Here is a 21,249-nt window from a genome sequence, read left to right as displayed (position 1 = left end):
CGGTGTGAAAATCCTATATGGCTACATTTACAGATTTTACAGGCTTGTGTTAACCAAACATTAAGGGGCACATTTAATTGACGTATGATTTTTTTAAAGTAAAAATTACAGACCATTTTTCCATTACCACAGGTATACGCTCACCCAAAACACTTGGTATTCAATAATAAAAAATAAAAATTGTTGCAGTAATTTTTACAGCAGAAACCTGTAAAAATACTGGGTAACAGTAATAATGTTTATTACTGACCCAAAGAATATTATTTAAAAAAATGCTGCAGATAGTTTTTTTGTGCATAAATAAGAAAACCTTTTTTTTTTATTTAATTACAAACAAATTATCCATAAAAAATTAAAAAAATAAATAAATAAATTTGATTTGGGGGTAATTTAAGGCCAATTTTAAAAAAAATGATAGGAAGCTACTTTTTTTGGTTCAAATAAATGCTAAAATTAAATTTGGGGTACATAAATTAACAAAAAAAAGTAGATTTGGGAGTAATTTTAGGATTTATTTTTTTTTAACTATTAATAATGACATGTCATTATTGGACTAATTAAGCTAAATGGAAACTTCCACTTGCCTAATTAGTAATTGGGGGGGGTCCAATGTTTCAGGGGTTCAGAGGCTACTCCAGATATATATATATAATTTTTTAGGAAACATTGTACCTGACGCTGTGTTATTTTCTATTGAAAGTACCGTGGCTCATTTTCCAGCAGGCAAATGAATAGGAAAAACCTTGGTGCTGTGGAAAAAAACACTGCAAGGTTTATCAAAATCCCAGCTGTAATTGAATATGACCCAAAATGGTTAACGCAATAAAAATTTACAAGAGTGATTGGACCCCCCCCCCCCGTGCAAGCAAAACGCATACCATGCATACAATTGCACGCGGGTTCCAAATGGCCACTAATGTGGTGGTTTTCGACAAGAACACTTCGTAGGGAGGTCAATGCACTTGCAGTTCTACGGAAAAGAATGTTTTTATAAGGACGACAATGCCACCTGTCATTTTCAGGGGACGACGCTGGAATGGTATACAGAAAATTCGGTAACCCGGACGGACAGGCCAGCTCAGAGTCCAGATCTTAACCCCATTGAGAACCACTGGGACGAATTGGAGTGACAGGTGCGTTCTAGGCCTACTCGACCTTCTTCAGTGGCACAGTTGGTCACTGTTCTTAAGGCGGAATGGCAAAACATACCGCCTGCTGTTGTCCAGGAACTTGTGGACAGTTTGCCAAGAAGGGTGTCTGCAGTAATCACTGCACGTGGTGGACCTACAAAGTACTGACGTCAATAAAATCTCGTTGATCTATTTGCTGCCAGTGTCCAATCACTTTGGTCTACAAAGTGTATACATAAAGATATGTCACAAGTAGATTTTAATAATCCCGCCTTGAGATCCCACACTCTAAGCACTGAGGTGCTCTATTCTGAATTTTTAAGTCTACATGGCGATTCCTGAAGTAAATATAGTGTGATTTCTAAATAGAATCAAGTAACTGGACATGTGACATAACTTGCAGCTTTCTATTGGTCGGACCTCGGCACTTGTCCGTTTGGGTAAATATAAAGCACGAGACGAGAAATTCCCTCCAAATGTAAGGTCAGGTGAAATCCCTTTTCTGTTCCCAGCATGTTATTCTACCTCACTTTCAAAAATTGTAGCCCATTTGGCTCAGTAAGACTTGCTGTCAGCATGTCTGTGGGAGCCGCTGAATCACACTTTTTCCTTTTGGCTGCTAGACTAAAGAAGACAGAATCATTTGCGCACAGAGACCTCACAGATATACATACTGAGAGGGACATTTTACTTCTACAACTAGCACTTGTCCAGGAAATCTAATGATGGGAAGAATAAAACCATATGGCTATTAGGAGGAAGGCATGTTTACACTGATTTGGCGCTAACAGAAATCCATATTTTAACATCAATTATGTAAATCTCACCAGCAGAGGCAGCCTATCAATTTACTAAGAACTAGGATCCATTCACATAATAGCTACAGCAAGCCATCCCCACCCAGGATGCAATTCCTTCTACAATCACAGGCAAATATATCCCGTGAATTACAGTGAATGCGATTTTGTGACTTAAAAAAAAAAAAGTATAGTACACTTAGCACCTGCTTTGTTTAGTTTGGAATATACTTTTCTGAGGGAAAGATTAAAAGACACCTTCTTGTTTTTTGCTGGCAGGGATTGAACTTGGCGAGTTATGCTGGATGCTACTCTCTACCCATAGAAAGATTGGAAAAATAAAGTTGTGCATTCCGAGATCTCCATTTCGACTTATATTCATCTATTAGTTGAGAGACTGTGGCCCATCTGTTACTCTGCAAAAGTCGTGTCAGTCTCTGCAACTAGCAGCTTTGTTTGCTGTTCCTGAAAAATGCATGTTGGCATGCCTGGCAATGCCATGCCATGTTCAGGTAAAACTTTTGCTGGGCACCTCAAGGTAGATGGAGCAGTAGCGCAGGCGCCAATCAGGAAGTCTCGCTGCTTGCTCTGAAAACAATAAAATAAACACTTAAAAATAAAGCTTGGGGGTGCCGAAGCAGTCCCCCAGTCTAAGGGTGCGACCGGTCCCGCAGGCACCAAACGTAAAACGTTCTGCCTGTGGCTGGAGGCGGGGTATATGTGGAGGACCAATGCATCCTGGGAGCTAAAGCTTTGACTGTTTGGTGCCCAGATCTCTCCAACCACACACACCCCATGGTATCCCTGTGGATGCCCTAAGGACCCTGAAGAAGAAAATTAATGTTGGCATCCCTGGCAATGCCATGCCACGTTCAGGTAAAACGTTTGCTGGGCACAATCAGCACCCACTACCTACCATTTCCACACATTTGGTGTGGTCATCGGAGGCAGTTTGTGAATCCCACAATATAGCATTACAGTGCAAACCCCACCGTGCACATATATTTCCACTGGAACACCGTGTGTGTGCGGATGGAGGTGGTTGCGGTGCAGCACAGTTGTGTACGGTCTGAGTGCAGAATTCGGGCAGAGAAAGGGCACTTCTAGAGTAGTACAGTGGGAACTTGGGGCAGCACTGTACTTCATGTAGCGCAGCAGTACATGAACTAGACTTCATATAGTATTGAAATCCGATGAATGGAAAGGGCGCACTTTTAGGCGCGTTCCTTACTGAGCAGAGGACTATAACATTGCAAGAGCTCAGAGCCGATAGTGTTTAGATCACGTCGTCCATTAGTGGGATTGGGACTATTTTGTGTCTCCATGTTACATTGCGGCAGAGAACCGTGCTGCTAGACTCTTTCCGATCGATGTGATAAAATGGTCCACAAACGTGCCACAAGTAATAAACACAGCGCAAGCGGCCCGACAGTTCCATGATTCATTTAGGCCATTAGAATAGACATGTAAGATTTATGTAGGAATACGGAAAAGCTTTTTTTAATCTTTAACCTAGTTGTACTTTTTACGCCTGTGGCACCGCCCTAGAGCGGGAGATGGGAGAGCACCTTGTGCAAACTATACAGGTGGACTGGGACATACCCTCGACTAATTAAAAACGTAATCACATAGTTCGAAAAACTGGACAAACTGAGCGGAGAGTGTGTGTAATTATATATCTACCTATAATATCACACTCATAGGTGAAACACATAATAGTTCTACAGGCAACAAAAGGACATTCCCTTCTTGCACAGGCCATAATATAGGAAGGCAATGGGCCTCTGGCATTCAGATGATAGGGGTGTCATTCAGGAATTTTAAAATGGACAATGTGGGAGTTGGGCTGGTAATAGGAAACTCCTGCCTACGAATTGGCATTATGTCCCACTGGCACGGCGTTTTAGGAAACCACATTCTACTGCCCCTGGGAGATATACTGCTATGAAAACAACAACAGCCGGAGAAAGTGCAGGTTGCTTGGCCTGAATGACTAGCAAAGATTAAATCAGCTACTAAAATATTATGCTGCACATTAGTCTCTCCCACCCTTCTGCAAACTCCAAGCACTTTCCAGGAAAAAGTAACAGGACAGATGTGTACGAAGATAACACTGATGTGACTACATCTGCTGCGCTAAATACACCACCCGATATATCCCACGGGCATTGCAGGGCCTGCCTCTCTGCTCCCAGGCATAATGATTATTTACTTAGGACACAGTAGTGAGCCGCTACATGGGACAACAGGCATCTTACCAGCCAGGGCTGAGGGATCTCTGGGAGAGGCATCTGCGGAGGAGCCGGCACGCTGCTCGAGGTCTCTGCCCTGTGAACGTGGTTTTTCAGCTCAAACTCTGCGGGAAAGAATGGTGAACGGCCAGACATCAATGTGAGCTGTAATGAAGACTTTTTCGCTACATGGCAAATAACATGTGGTGAAGCGTAATTATTATATAGGCAGAGGCTGAATTCCCCCTGTTTCTGGGGACATGGGAAGCATATGGCTGTAAGTGACGACCAGAGATGTCAGTCCATCGTTTTTGGGGGCAGAACTGGGGCAGGTTATATGCAATAACATTAATATTTATATTTGTCTCCCAAAATATTGTACATTTGGTACAACTCGTTACAACATACTGATTATAATTTTTATACCCTGCCCACAATCCGAAGACCATTCTCAGAGCTGAACCCTAATCCACTATTTGCCCCCTGCAGATGAACGTTACCCTCCCAACTAAACATATCCGAATGCTATTCGTGGTATTCCTCTGAATCCTCCTCTCCCTCACCCACCTACCTCTTGCTACAGAAGTTTACATGTCACTTAGGCTGCAGGACTTAAAAACTTTCACTTTACAGACGTGTCCACAATTAGGTCCCATCTGACCATCTTGCGCCGAACGTTTTTCCCCCTCCCCCGTTAGTTACAAACGGATGAGACAAACCACTTCCCGAGATTGCACAGATTAATTTGAGGAGCGACACTGGTACATCTGTGTGCGACCGAGTCTGAATCTGTATACAAGGTGTTACGATGGACCCGCCGTTACTTTTTCCTTGCCAAAGTTCCTTGTGCTTCATATACAGATTCAGACGCACACATATATACACAAGTGTTACAGTACATACCAAATGAATCAGTGCAGCCTCGTGAAACAGTTTGTCACATCTGTTTGCGATGGAGACACATTTTCAGGGGAAAATGATGCTTGGCTTAAGGCAGGTCTCAAGGGATCTTGCAGCTCATTTGCGCCACATGGTGTATTGAGGCTAGGGAGTAAATTTACGAAGATGGGAGTTCTTTTAAGAAGTGATGTTGCCCATAGCAACCAATCAGATTCTACTTCTCATTTATCTAGCACCTTCTAGAAGATAATACCTGGAATATGATTGGTTGCTCTGGGCAACATCACTTCTTAACAGAACTCCCATCTTAGTAAATGTACCCCTGAGTGTATGAAGATGCATCTATACTACGGTTTCTCAATAGTCATAATTTGGGAATCATATGCCTTTTGTACTTGCCTGTGTTAGTCCTGTATCCTTGTTAAATGATGGAGGAGAACGTAGTTTACTTTCAATAAAAACACTTTTTTTTTTTTTTTTTTAAATGAAACGACATGTTCACTGTTACTATGTATCAGGGAGTAGTGCAAGTCCCCATTCTACAATGTGGAGTCGCGGTGATAAATGGCTGAACCCCAGCTACAGGAGAGCAGTCTCATTATTATAACACCGGGCATGGAGTAGTCACAAGTTGATCGCTCCATCAGAGAAAGAAACGCGTGAGGGAGAAATATTAGTATGATACAATGCTGTATGTATCACTATATAAATAATGCGGCAGTTCTTCATGTAGTAGCGTTTCGCACTGATAAAGATTTACGCAGCAGTGTGGCCCTTCTCACTCATTGCCAACAGCATGAAACACCTCAGACTGCACTGGAAAAATATCTTTTGGGCTTTAAGGTATAATACAAAACAATAATTCCCCAGACACAACTGGATACGAGCAAACAAGGGTCTCCACGAACAAAACAACTAGATAAAGCTGTAAGATGTAAAACCTATTGTTTTTGTTTTAATGAAAAAAAAGGTACATTGGGCTAATAATGATACTAATGATAACCTGGAACTCAGGATTTCGGTTTTAAAAAAGAGGAAAACTAGAACTTTCCCGGCGTTTTCAGCTAGAACTCCTAAATCTAGCCCAAAACCTTTACCACGCTGCCTCCAACGCAGCGGACACAGTCCCTATCAGCTAGTCACATCCAGAGTACATCCGCTGATTGTTTCTGTACGCCGCCCCCAGTATGCTCTTTCTGCAATAAATTTCTAACGCTGCATTATTAGATATCAAGCTCATACATGGCTACAACCGGGCTTCTAGATTATTAATATCACCAAATAACCAATGTCTACCTACGAGAAATCTCTTCTGAGACATTTCAGTAAAGTGGCAGTTATTCCAGAAAAGTGGAAACCCAACTGCCCCTCCGTCGATCTGTACCGTGGTCTTGATTTTTATGTGTCAATGGAGGCTATTACATTGGCCGCATTAGATGGAAATGCTAAACTTGCTGCCATATGTCTTAGCTGGCTGGAGTTCAAGGGCTCTAATTTAGATCTAGGAGTGCTGCTTTGCCGTGAATTTTGTCTATGTACCTATCTTCGCTGCCTCTCGCTACTTGAGGCTCGCTCTACACCGGAGGGGCGGACAGTGATCTCACCCGTCTTTGCTCCTCTCCTACCCCCTCAGTTTTTGTTTGTGTGTCGCATGGAAATTTTGTTCCCCTCTTATTACAAAAATGTAAAACTAGGGGAGGGTGTTAAAACCGCTCTCTTCATGTCCGACATATATTATAACCTTTTTACCCATATGCTAATAAAGACAGTGTGCAAAAAGAAAAACCCAAGAAAAAATAAATACGTAACAAACAAACACTGAAAACCAGAAACAACATAATCCCAAGAGCTGTGCGCACAGTTGTCATAACACAACTGAATCATCCACTTCATGTGCAGGACACCAGCCGGGTTACCCAGGGAGAGAGCTTTCCTTGGGCAGCAGATATCTCACTGACCTCTGGATGACTGTATCCTCTGCAGGAGGCTGCTTATGACCGTCTTTTTCTCCTTGACGGTTGTTGTAAGATATTCATGGTCCAGCAGTTGCAGAAACAATCGCAGCTCCACGATCAACTCCTCCATTTCTAGAAGGCAGTTCAAGAAAGACATATTGAAGCATAATGAGAAGGATAGGACATTAATCAGTCTGGATTATGAGACTATGGGGTCTATTTACTAAGCAGTGTTAGGAGACAAAAGTGAAATGAGAAGGTACCAGCCAATCAGCTTCTAACTGCTGTGTTTAAAAAAATAACAGTTGGGAGCTGATTGGCTGATTTCACTTTGTCTCCTAACACTGCTTAGTAAATAGACCCCTGAAAGAGAATGTTTATAGTGTAGGGACACATTTACAGAACATTATCTAAAATGGAGCAATATTCTAAAAGGCTACAAACCCACTGTCATTGCAGTGGGTTTGTAGCAAACCACGGTAACAAACCAACCCCCAAAAAATTTCAATGATATATAGGGGCAGGGCTAAATGACGCAATGCTCATAGAAATGCGTCATTAGGCCCTGCCCCCAACGCATGGACCCGCCGATCCCTGGTCATATTCTCCCCACTTCACTAGGAAGTGGGCAGAATGCGGGAGAATGCCCACACTTCTAGGGGTGCGGGAGGTTACCCGAAAAATCGTGAAACTTCCGGGAAGGTAGGCATGTATGCCATATTATATATATATATATATATATATATATATATACATACACACACCAGTCTTGCTGATGGGGCGGGATCTGTCGTACATATACGAGCCAGGTAATGAGATAACGGTAAAAGCAGTTGTTACTCCTTCAGATATACAAAAACTCAGAACAGGAAAAGTAAAACTTCTGATTTATTTTGGTTGTTGGATAATTCTTTATGGGTGTGGTATAAGAAATTGACGATGTAAAGTTCCACAGTCAATGGATCGACACCAAATGGTCGACATGCAATAGGTCGTCAGTGCAGAAGGTCGAAATGGGCAAAAGGTCGGCACGCAAATTGTCGACGCGTGTATTTCCCGTAATTTAACCCGAATCCTAACCCTCCGTCTAGTCTCTAACCCTAAACCTAGCAATGTTGAAAAACCTCAAACAACATGCGTTGACCATGTTTGTGTCGACCATTTGAAAATGTCAACCTTTTAAGCCTGTCGATCTATTGACCTTTACATTGTGGATCTTCTATCCGGATACCGTTCTTTATTATGTAGAAGCAAATATCATCATCATCAATGGAGAACACACAACCAGACATGACAGATCTACCCGCATGGCCTAGGAATGGCACCCTGGTCCCTTGTCACTAAATCAGCCCTACGCCTTTCAAAATCTCCTTGTAGGGAAACGATGTATGACTGCCAGTCACAATCTACTACACAGATACAGGCCCATCAGACGCTCAGCATATCATGTGATGACAGAGGGGGGAGAAAGAGGGGAAGGATGTCTCAGTGTAGACCTTGCCAAGGATGTCACAGTGCTAAGCCGCATAGACACTTAACGATATGCTCCATGAGCGATATTGTTCAGTGTTTTCCCCGCACTGCCGGGCTCATTGTCGGGAACGACATGAAGCATACACACTGAACGATATCGTCCAGTGACTCTACCTTCCCTCATCCCTGAGCACGTTATATGGTCAGGTTGCCCTGCAAGTTCAGGCGATGCAAGACAATGTTAACGATTTGCAGGAGCACACAACGTTAACGATATCATGCATACACACCGGACGATATTGAACGTGATGAACCATATCGTCCATATCGTTCAATTTATCGTCTAGTGTATGAGCCTTAAGAAAGAGCTAAAAGCTTCTCTGCTCACTGAATCAGGTGCAGTATGACTGTGGTTGTCGTAGTAGTCACATAACATTGTGGAAAATCTATACAGCTACTATATGTATCATTAGAAACAGTCTGAAGAAACAAACCAAAGGGGAAAATAAAAAGGTAACTACTGAGCTGCTTCTTACATCCTGCAACAGTGACGTCAAAATAAAGATAAAAATTACAAAAGTTACTTTTTCACGGAATTGGCGCTTTAAGCGATCGCAGTATTGGTTGATCGTTTCACTCCACATTCAAACACTACATGTATCACTCAGGGAAAAGATCGTTTCTACAGAGATAAACATCTGAAAGTAACATTATCAGAAGAAATAAAAATTGTTGCGGGTGTTGGTACCTCACGTTTCCTGCCTATTTGATGATCTTACCATACACTAAACCTCGTCAGCCAGTCAATGTTCCGTGTATTGCAGCAGCCATTGACAGAGCGGTCTATTAGCTCTCCAGAAATGAGCAGCGTTAAGAGGATCAATCACAAGCGACACCGTGAGGGCAAGGTGACAGACAGTAGATGTAAAGTCTCTTACGTGCCAAACTGGCACGCAAGAGTCGCTGATCTGCCATCCCAGTTTCTGATGGGAGAATGAGGCAAAACCACGCACCCTGACTCATGTTAGCTGCCCCCCTGCATGTAATATTCTTCTAACTAGGCGTATATCTCACGTTTATTCAGCTGCCGTATCTGCAATCAGCATTGTGTCTAGGTATTAAATAAAATGATCTGTAATGGAAGCTTGGCACCTTTCCCGCTGAACATCTAACACATACTCCTCTATCTAATCTGCTGTACTTTCTAGCAACACAGTGATTACAGATTGGGGCTGCTGGTAATGTCTGTTAGGACAGGGCCGCAACTAGGGGGGGGCTGGAGGTGCACGTGCCCCGGGTGCAGGATTATTCAGGTGCCGATGTCCAGTTCCGAAATTATTTGCGGGGGCGGGCGGCATGAGCGGTCACCCCCGTGACCACCAAACCAGCTATACACATCCCCGCAGTGCGGGGGAAACCACTCAGTGGATCCTGCAGGCTGCCGCTGCGCCTGTCAAGCAGTATTACATGCAGCGGCAGCCTGCTGCAGAGAAGTGCGGCTGAGCCTGGCTGAGAGGCTCTTCGCACAGTCCTACCCCCTGCTGTTTTAACTTCCCCCTCCCTTCCTTCCTCCTCTCTCCTCTGCTTCCTGCTCCTCTGCTGCGCGGCACCTGACCGGTGACCACTCCTCCGTTGGAAGCAGGAGAAGCCTGACTGGAAGGGCCTTGACATTAGGCTCATATCAGCGGGAGCTGGAGTGCCAGTGACTGCAGAGGGGCTGTTTGGATAGTCGGGAGGCAGCCAGGAAGCGGGACTCCAGAGAAGATGCGGACAGCTGTACCCGGTGGCTCTCAGTGCGCCGGGAAAGAAAGGATTATGGAGGTAAGTCTCCTGGCAAGGGTGGAGGGGTTATAAGTTTGTCCAGGAAGGTGGAGGGGGGTTCTAAGTGCCGTATGGAGGAGAGGGTGGGGAGCTAAGTGTACTCAGCAATGGAAGGGGAGGGGGGGGTGCTAAATGTGGGCCACTGAGAGCGGGGTTGCTATGTGTGCCCAGATGGTGGGGGATAAGTTTGCCTAGTAAGGGCAAACTAAATGAGGGGTTGCTATGTGTGCCCAGTAAAAAGGGGATGATTGTTAAGTGTGCTCACTAAGGGAAGGGAATGTGTCAAGTGAGCCCAATAAGGTGAGGGGTTAAGTCCTGGCACTGTCCTGTCTCGGTCCTGTTGCTGTCTCCCCTGTCCTGGACTTCTCACCTCTGTCCTACCCTGCCCTCTTTGTTCTGTCACCTCTGCCCTGGTCCCGTCACCTCTGTCCTGACACCTCGGCCCTGGCTTTATCCCCTCTTTCCTGGCCTTGTCACCTCTTTCCTGTCCCTGTTACCCCTTTCTGCTGTCCCGTCTGTTCTGTCTTGGTCTTGTCACCTCTATCCTGGACCCTCTATCCATATATATCCATAGTAATATATATATTTATAGATAGATATTAAATTTATGTCAGAAAAGGCCATCTTATGATGGGCGGGCGAGGGGGGCGCCAAATTACTGTCTTGCCCCTGGTGACCAAAATCCTAGTTTCGGCCCTGGTTAGGAAACGGCAATTTTCCATATAATGAAGATGTCAATGTTACCCAGGAGCCATGTAGAAGACCATGCATGGACATCCCTGAACCCACACGTTTGACATAAAGATCATCCAAAGTATTAATACATTAGTAATGGTGCGTACACACGGTACGATTAAAATGGACAATATGAGCGATAATATCGATCATATGGTTATCATTCAAATTGTGCATTTATCGGTGTTTAACGACCTGCGATGCACGGGCACGTATGGACGATATCAATATAGTCTATCGCCCGTGCATGCAGGCCAACCCGGTCGATATCGACCGGGTTACTATAGGGACCCGCGATCGTTGATAGATCCAAGACCCAAGATCGCTATAGTCGTTGGTGAATTGGTGATGTGCTTAATGATCGATATCAATCGTCCAGCACACCCGGCAGATCGTACAACGATATAGTTATCGATCGTCCCGTCTGTACGCACCATTACTTTGCATAATTAGATAAATAGCATAGAAAAAAAAAAAAAAAGACATTTTGGCTTGCGCTGTAAAACTAAACGTGGCCCTTAACATATACACAGACTGAAAATGGGTTACTGGGTACAACAGTTTCTGAATGGAAATCAGCGCACATAACGGGAAAAAGAATAATAAGGATTGCTGGGATGCTTTGTGGACATCTCTGGGCTCGTTCATACAAGTGCAGTGGAAAACTGGGTAAACACGCGTGACAATTTAAACGTGTTTTAGGGAAACAATTTTGTGTGTTTTCATGCACTGCAGCTTTACTAAGACTATTGTACTACATTGTACTGGTATGAAGGCTCAATGGGGTCTATGTACTAAGCCTTGGAGAGAGGGAGAGGGAGGATGGAGATAAAGTACCATCCAATCAGCTCCTAACTCATTTTTCAAACACAACCTGTAAAGTGACAGTTAGGAGCTGATTGGTTGGCACTTTATCTCTCTCCAAGGCTTAGTACATAGACCCCACTCCGATAAGATGTATATTCGCCAATTTCAGCTGCTAATTCCACATGGAAGCACGTGGCACAGCTACAATAGTCAAATCACAGTAATCCAATCTGCCCAAGAAATCTGCAATAAGTGCAACCTCGGGACTGGTTGCCAAAGAAAACTGAATAGCTCCAGGTCATTTTAGATGGGAGCTACAGAAGTGATCAAATAGAATTGACCCCTAGGTTTAATAAAAGTCCTCCCAAGTTACAATCAGATTGCATTGTAATTTGGTTGCTACAACAGTCAGTGTGTGCCTTTTCTAAGGTTTACCATGACACACGTTTTATTTTTTATTTTACCATGTCCATAAATCAAGCATACATCAAATCAGTCACTAAAACATAATAGTAACAAAATGATGATACAAAATAATTCTGCTAGGCACAGCAGGGTCATAAAGTGTACAGGGAACATGTGAGTAATGCTGGCCATACACTAGTGCGATTTCGGGCCGATTACCCTATTTTCGACCCATCGTACGATGAATCGTGTGGAAATTGTGTCGTTTTTAGGTAGGATACAATCCGATGCACGTTCCCGCCACTCTTAAAACATATCTTATGATCAGATGTGCAGCCCATATTATCTATCGTATCGTATGGAGATCATGCCGTGTATTTGCGCATGTGATGCATCGTGCGTCTGACCGCCGTCATTTCAGTGACATTTTCATGATGATCAGAGAGACACACGATCGATCGTATCGGGAGATCGTATGTACATCGTGTGTCACTCGTGCGGCCGGGACTGCCAGGGAGCTGCCGAGGAGTTCAAGGGAAGATGATCTTAAGCTGGTCGTACTAGTGTATGGCCTGCATAAGTAATTAAGATGGATGTGCAATGGGAGGGTCATCCGCACAAAGACAAGTCTCAATTCATGTAGTGGCTTGAAAGCGTTTTTTAACACGTTGCCGGAGTGGTTCAGACAGTACAGCTATGTAGCTTTCCCACATCTCTAATAATTTTGTAGTGCGGCCTCCATGGAAAAATTTAAAATAATCTGTACAGCAAAAGCACCATGTATGGTGGTGTTGGCCGCATCCACGTTTGAAGAATAGTCTTCCTAGTGGCTGCAGATACCGCCAAAAGCAACCAGGAAAGTATTCGCAAAACGCCAAATTTTTTGTAAAAATTGTTTAACAGTTGAGCAATCCCATAAGCCAATGGCTCCCAAACTGTGTGCAGTGGCACCCTGGGGTGCCTCAGGGCACCTGCAACAGGTTGGGGGTTAAGGGCCAGATCAAATTATTTATGGTCATTTTGATAGGAAAAACCAAAGCTGGTGACTGCTAATCCTAAAATACAAGCACGAAAACAGAATTGCAACCCTGTCCACCACCGCATAACTGCATCTTGTGCTGGGTACACACTTAACGATGTGTACCCAGCCGATGTGTCGTGCGGCAGGTCCTGGTATCGGCAACTGCGTAAACACTTGCCGATGCCGGGAGCAACGGCGTGGCAGCATGGCCCCCGTTGACTATATTGTCCGCCAGACCTGCATGCACCGCACGACATATCGTCTAGTGTGTACCTGGATTAAGGCCACATAGCTGAATCTAAGGATATAACACAATTTACTGAAATGAATAATTTTTGCAGAATTTCCTAATTAGAAACATTAGGCCTAGGTGCCGTGAAAAAAATGCTGATACTCTAGGACGCAATGATTCAAGAAAGTTTGGGAACCACTGCCATAAGCAATTATACAAATCTGCCCTATGAGAAGCACATTTAATGCAAGTGCAGGATGGGGAGAGGCCCATTTCAAAAAGTGTAGATGGGGATAGGTAGGCCCATCGATACATTTTTAAAACATTTCCACATATGTTGTGACAGGTTATAATTTATAAGTGGCAGCGGGGACAGTGAGCAGCGAGACCACAGACAGGTTAGGGAAGTGGTCTCAACATTTACTTAATCCAGTATTGAGAGAACTATAATCCAGAGGAGCCATGAGGAAAGCATAATGGGATGATATAGCTTTATATGGGAGAGGAGTGTGTATCCATGGGGACAGACCAGTCTGAATTGCTGAAAGTTAACTTGCTGCAGACCAAGGAATCACACGTGGTTCTCTCTAGAACCTTGTAAAAGATCAGTTAGTTACAGTTTAATTAGCTGCTGTACCATAAGTAGAAAGCAGCATACACTATTTTTTGTTTTCTTTTTCCTGTGCCCTTCATATTTCCTGTGCCTGTTGGATAACAGCATAAACAGTATCCGGCCCATGATGCTGGTATAATAAATGCAGCGCTCTTGATACTATTGGACAATACTCATTGGTAGGCATCACAAGAGTTTTCAAGGACCTCATGTATGGCTCTTGGTCTATAAGGCAGCAAAGCAACTTGAGACTAGATACCTTCAATCTCTTTTTACTGTCCGCATGTATGAAATGAATATCCTGGAACGCCAACAGTTAACTGACTGTTTGGCCCACTTCTGCATGCGCAATGGAATGGGAAGGTCAGTTTGGGGATATCATTTACATTTGTTTAGAAATAAAGTAATAAACCCCACACACACACACACACACACTAGATATTTTTTACATTCATTACTAAACTCAACTTTAATTACGTTAGTAGCTAAATATGCATGTACAGCACAAGGACCACTGTAATACTTGTTAAATAGGGTCATTTGTTTAATAAGCCTGTTAACGTATAGGGTGATGCGATAGTTCAGGTTTTACCGGCCGACAAGGTTCTTCATACTTTTTATAAACAGACCCCTGTAAACCAATGTAACATCAGAAGGGAGTATAGAAACAGCTACAAGTTAAGTGTTACCTGAAAAGTTAGACTGTTGGGACAGTAGGTGGTGCTGTGTCTCCAGTTAGCACTGCGTAGTCCCTCTATGGTTGTGTTCGTGTACTCCAGGGATTCCCAACCACGGTCCTCAAGGCACACTAACAGTCCAGGTTTTAAGGATAGCCATACTTGAGCACAGGTGTCCTAAATAGTACCTCAGTTCTTTTGATTTAACCATCTGTGCTTAAGCATGGATATCACAAAAACCTGGACTGTTAGTATGCCTTCAGGACCAAGGTTGGGAAGCCACTGGTGTACTCTATTGTATTTTGGACCTGTCAGTCCTCCATGTTATTTGATGAACTGTAATGTTTATGGTCACAATGAAGTTTAACCCAGAATCTTCCCTACTTATCGATGCTTCAACAAAAGTAAAATATTAGTAAAGCTTGTTAATCGCGATGTTCTCACTGGGAAGTACAGTAGGAAATGTCACATCAAGCGCATTATCTCCACTCTGTACAAGCTGCCAAACTGTGTGCTCACCCAATATTTATGCAAACGCAGCTTATTCATTCATTAGGAACGGGTGACAGCACTGAGGCATGTGGCACTAATTGCTTCACACTCCAGTGATGTCACTAGTTCCTAGTGAATGGACAACCTGTTGGGTCCTCCAGAAAATGGCTGCTGCTGTAGCCGCGTGCAGGCGACGGGTCTACTTTAATTCTCAGATGTGTGATCCTTGCAGTGGCAAATCTTTACTTTCTACACAGTGTTAATGTGAACTTCTTATTCTGCTTAAAAAACAGCGACTGGTGAATAACTTGGATCGTTTCCCCGTCCGCTTTGATGTCATGTTAATCATGATCTGAACATTGCATTGCTGTCTACTTTCCTCTTACTGAGATTAATTATGTGGTATGACCGATTTCCTCTTTATCTTCCGCAGCCAAATCTCTTTATGGTACAGTAACACATCATTTAAGCTGACCCGCTAAGTTTAATGCAGCATGTCAGCCTTAATAAAAATCCACCCAAACCAGGAGTCGGGAGATTTTACATCTTCCTCTGGACTTGTCGTTGCCCCGAAACAAATAAATGTCAGAGGACGAAGACACATACAGATTTATGTCACGATGACTTAGCAGAAGAGAGCGTCGGCCCCTTTTTGAATCTTCCTTTACTGCAGGGCTTTCACTGAACAACAGAAATTACCTTGGCCAGCCAAGATGTTTATCCTTTAGAAGGAGAAAAATGGATATGGCATACAAGGACATAGAAATGGGTAATTTGGGTAATATATATTTATAGAACTTGCAACCAGTGACATCACTGACATGGGACACAAGTTCATTCATTAGCTGCTTCTTCAAGTATATGAGCCAGTGCATAAAATGGCCGCCTCTATAGTGTTCAGGCAGTGGCTACAATTTTAAAGTGGACCTTATCCTTTCTTCTTCCCCTCATAAAAGATACCAGAGCCTATTAAAATTTAAGAATAAAGTCTAGAGTTATTATAATATGTATCTAGATAATTATATTGTGATTATTGCGTTTCAGTCTACTGTGCCTGGGGCCATTTTGTTTTCATGTGTGCCAAAATGGCAGCTTAGGAACACACTGTTATTTTGTAATGCCAATAAGAAAAACAATGTAAAAAAAAAAAAGTATCACAATTTATACTAGCATTTGGAGCAGATTGAACACTTGCACGGTACGCTAACTTGCGGTAGTAACGTCAACAGTGAGCATGGCGACAAGGAAATAATGGTTTCCAGCGTCAGCCCAGGTTACATGTGTTTTGATGGTCTTAAACACAAACATTTATCATTAATGGAAAATGCTGAACGGACTTCCACCCCAACTCTAAATTATAGAGAAAATATAAGTACTCTCTCCATCCCCTCACATTATTTATTGAAAAACAGTGGGGTCTTGTGTCAAGGAAAACACTGTTCTAAAATATCGAATAAGCGATACGGTTTTCATCAGAGAAAAAAAAGTTTCTGTCCTTCTCTTAACGACAAGAGGGGTAACTCATTTATGTATTCATTTCATTTTGGTTGGCAGCTTATCCCCTACACATCATTACTACTGGAAGGGTTAAATGTAGCCGGACTTATTAATGGGTGTAGTCCATTATTAGCAAACACAGCCATAGCATGGGCTATAAATTTTGCTACCAATAGCTCTAACTAGTAATTATAAAGTAGACTTGCTTCACTACCGAAGAATCTCATTGCTGCAGGGACGAATGGGCAGATGATGTAAGTTCATGCAATATGCTGATACACAGCTGGGACAGAGAGAGAGAGAGAGAGAGAGAGAGAGAGAGAGAGAGAGAGAGACTAGGTTCTGCCAGGATAATAAAACAACCGCAGTGTTCACAGTGTACTTTCAATATATTATTACACCAAATTGTATTGGCGAGACTGAAAGGCTTTCATTATTACGTCCTATAATACAAGCAATATGAACCATGCAAACATCAAAATGGCTTAATAAGATAGCGGACAAAGACTATCATGTTATTTCTTCTGTTCAGCCCTTGATGCTGTACCTAAGTAACAGTGTGAAACATATGGAAATCATTCCAAAATCAGAGTGCAGAGGCCTCAACATAGATCATCAGCCCATACCCATGTCTGAGTCAAAGACCCTTTTCTCAACAATAACTTACCCGTGAAAGACCAGACTGTTGTAACTTGATCCCAAAATAGTGAATCCAAGCCCCAGATTTTAAATATCCACCTTTCACTGGTTTAATTCCAATCCATGGTATTTAAAGAAGCGTCACTATTGTTTCTTATCACGGACCAAGCAGTTGCTTTTTCCCTTCGGTTCCTTATGCCTTGATCATGGAAGCCGGCACCAGGGCTTGTGCACGGACTAGGCTGGACGTGTGGTGGCAGATATACCTTACGAAACGACACAGGGGAGCCAACTCTGCACTGGTGCAACAAGAACGAGTCCCATATGCCGGAGGCAGACACAGCATCTACTGTGCTGGAGGTAAACAGTCAGCCTTCGGCCCCAGGCTGCAGCTCTCTTGTGTAGCAGATGGCAGCCAGCTCTGTGGCGTCCCAAGGGATGTGTAGTCAATGTACATTTAAGTCAATTAAGGCATATATTTAGCATTATATACTGGCACACACCCTCGGCGAGGAAGGGCCCTTTTGCTGTTCAATTGTTTCAATTTCCTGAATACAATACACTGGTTGTCTGACTATATAATGAGAGAGAGTCAATATAGGTGCAATTATCATTTTTACAAGCTAACAAGCGCACACTGAGGGCCTCACTTAGGGTTAAACAAAATACAATCGCACCTCTTGGACAATCAAAATTATTTGCCCAGGTGCGAATGTACTCCCTATAGCTGGATCCACTGCCAACACTAACTAAGGCCCTCATTCAGAGCCGTTCGCTATTTGCGTTCGTTCGTTCAAAAACAAGGGGTGGCTATTCAAATGATCCGTTCGCACATTGCAGTCTGTTCACACCTCTAAGTCTGAACGAGCGAGCAAAACATACGCTCGTTTATTTGTTAAAAACGCCCCCTGGCCGCTCGAACCATACGTCATGTCCGCTATTTATTAGATTAATCGAATACATCGAACAGGATATGAACTGCTCGCTATTCTTGGGGTTGGTTTTTTTCAACCGCTATTTTGCGAGCAGTTCTGAGTTAAAAAAAAACAAGTGACGTGGTCAATGACGCTGCTGTATTAATTATGCACACCCATAAAACGCCCGTTTTGACCTTTAAGCACGCCTGCGTTCTGATCTCCACTCCCCGTTTTCAAGCACCTTCCCGTTACCACCCACATACGCCTCATTCTGTCACTCAAAATAGCAGGCACTCGCTATATTGCGTACAAATGACTTTCAGCCGCACTGACTGGTTCGCGCATGCGTACTAAAAACCGTACGCATGCGCAGATGTGCGAACATCGCTCGGAACGAGCGTACTGCCGCTAGCGAGTGGCTCTGAATGAGGGCCTAAGGCCCTAAATGAGCTGGGTACATGTGGCTTCTCCTGCCTGTGTATTCCTATCTTGCAGCCTATTATTTATTTATTACTGCTCATTTATACATTGCCACCACATTACATAACGCTGTATATAGAACATTTCATCACAGACGGGAGTCCTCGCAGCACTGGAGCTTACAGTCAAACTGTGATAACCCCTTTTTCCAGTGGTTTCATTGAAAAAAAGAAAACAAAAAAGGGTTATTGCCGCTATTCCACATATGTATGAAAAAAGGCAATCCGTGGAGAAATCAGAGATAATAATGCCAATAACAGTCGTGAGCCTCATAAAGCCATCATAGGCTTTTATGTGGTCCCAAGCTCAAACAAACCATCATTAGACACGTATCCAATTTATAAGGTTTGCGGTATTTAACATGGACCAGCGTGTAAAGCAATGACTCGATAATAGTTGGCTCAGCTTCCTTCTATCCTGACCCAGGTGCCCTGGATGTCACTTTCAGCCAAGCAATCTGTCCCAATCATATCAGACCATTTTTTGTGTGTGGAAACAATACAGATTCTCTCTGGTAAATGAAGCCTTGCCATGAGAAGCTGGGCCTGCCAGACTGGTCTGCGGGATTCCTGGAAAGCCTTCAGCAGGGTGATTGGAATCAGCAACTTCGATTGGGAAAATATATTGTATAATGTTTATATACAATAGGACTCCTTTAACATTTATAATGGCAGATACATAACACTGCAGCGCAGCACGATCCAGACAGATTCTCTCTCCTTGTCTACATTCTAAATAATACGCACCACATGGGCTAAATGACGACCGTGGGAACGTACCATGTAGCTTTTATTACATTACGATAACTATGGGATTGCTCACAAGTTCATTAATACTGGTGCATGTTGGGAAATGTGAGTGATGCTCTATAAAGCAACAAACTCCATACCAGTGAATTATATGAGCGTACAAATAGTGAAATGAGCCAAAAGCAAGCGAGAACAATAGTATCTGACACTTACCAACAATATGGGATTTACTTATAGTTTTTACTTATTAGTTTGACTTTTGTGGGGCATAAAATGTACAGATTTCTGTACTGCACATGACTACCAAAAACAATCCATATTTAGAGGATATGTGACTGTATGGAAGACTTGATGCCACTTATGCATTGTTATTTGTACTTCTGTATCACGCCTGTCTGTCTGCCCCTCCCCTTATGAATGTAAGCTCTCACGAGCAGGGCCCTCTTCCCTCATATGCTTCTCTTTACATTTTCTTCTACCCCTTACTCCCCATAAGGGCACCTAATATGTGACTGCCAACTCCCAGCTACTTATTGTGTGTGCTTTAATCGCTATTGCAGCAATGTATATAGATTGTGTCCTTGTCCTGCACTTTAAGTTACTGTAAGTTACTTGTTTCTTGTTCACGCATTAGTTTTATGCACTATGTAAGGTGCTGCGGAACACTTGTGGCACCATATAAATAAAGGATAATAATAATTTATTAGGCAGAACAGGGACGGAGAAGTGTTAGCTGGGAGCAGATAAATGCAGCCCAGCAAGGCTTGAATGCAATATACTGTACCTCCCAGCCCAATCAGGACAAAGCGGTTTTCACCTGGACAGAGCCCGTAAATCAGGAGAGTCGGGAGGTGTAAAGCAGGTGGTAATGGAAAAAGGGAACAGCTTCTGGCCAAATAACTAGAACAAGAAGCTGACAGTGTCTCTCTCTTCATTCCCAGGTTGCTCAGCTTCAGGCCTCATACGCATATTTATTAGCATCGCAAATTCTAGTACAAAGTGTGAATACCTATAAAAACACAAGTAGGAAATGGAACCCATAAATCCCAATATGCCCGCCCCATACCCATGTTTTAATGCACGCTTAGGCCTGTTACACTCACATTGTGATTTTCCAAACACTTATTGCACCATTCCATGTGTTCAACAGCGTGACCTCATGAAGGTAAGTAAATAGGCTAGTTAGCAATAGGACCTATTCATATGTGGACACAACACAGATATGCAGATTATGCGATTGTTAGCCATTGCGCCTGCGCGTAAGTCGCACTGCGCACACGCAGCAATTTAATTGGTTTATGCTCATGCAGAGGATTCACTGGCGAAGTGAGTGACAGGTAGTCAGCGTTTGGGGGGAGGTAATGGGGAGAGGGGTAAGAAAACGCAGGCGTGTTGGACTCTTAAACACTGTTCTCCTAGTATCCATAAATTAGCCACTGCGTCCTTGCTCGCAGCAGGAGAGCCCTAGGCGTGTCTGGAGACCCGCTATGTCTGCGGCAACTTAGACTTACTCAGAAGGCTGATGGCAGCCTGATCTGCGTTGGATGTTTCCAGTTTTGTGCGTGAGCGTCGGATGCGAGATGCTTCCAGTGGGCGTCTCTGAGCAATGGACGGCGAGTGAGTCACTGGAATCTGAAATCAGACCCAATAAATGCAAATCAAAAGCCACTGGGTATAA

General features: G+C 43.3%; 1 protein-coding gene across 1 annotated transcript in view; it reads right to left on the bottom strand.

Annotated features, from left to right (window-relative positions):
- The window catches only part of AFAP1 (actin filament associated protein 1), a gene marked incomplete at its 3' end in the record, with an annotated part of 109,466 nt that overhangs the window by 44,613 nt on the left and 43,604 nt on the right, over positions 1-21,249 (bottom strand). The window contains exons 2-3 of the mRNA XM_088461749.1: positions 7,017-7,145; positions 4,186-4,283 (exon numbers count right to left, since the gene is read on the bottom strand). Of these exons, the coding sequence (XP_088317875.1) occupies positions 4,186-4,283; positions 7,017-7,145 (227 nt within the window). The remainder of the gene's footprint in view (positions 1-4,185; positions 4,284-7,016; positions 7,146-21,249) is intronic.

Source organism: Taudactylus pleione, unplaced genomic scaffold, assembly GCF_031769625.1.
Source record: "Taudactylus pleione unplaced genomic scaffold, aTauple2 ptg001091l, whole genome shotgun sequence".
Classification (NCBI taxonomy): domain Eukaryota; kingdom Metazoa; phylum Chordata; class Amphibia; order Anura; family Myobatrachidae; genus Taudactylus; species Taudactylus pleione.
The sequence above is the reverse complement of the archived record's forward strand: the minus strand, read 5'-3'. Positions and strand labels throughout refer to the sequence as shown.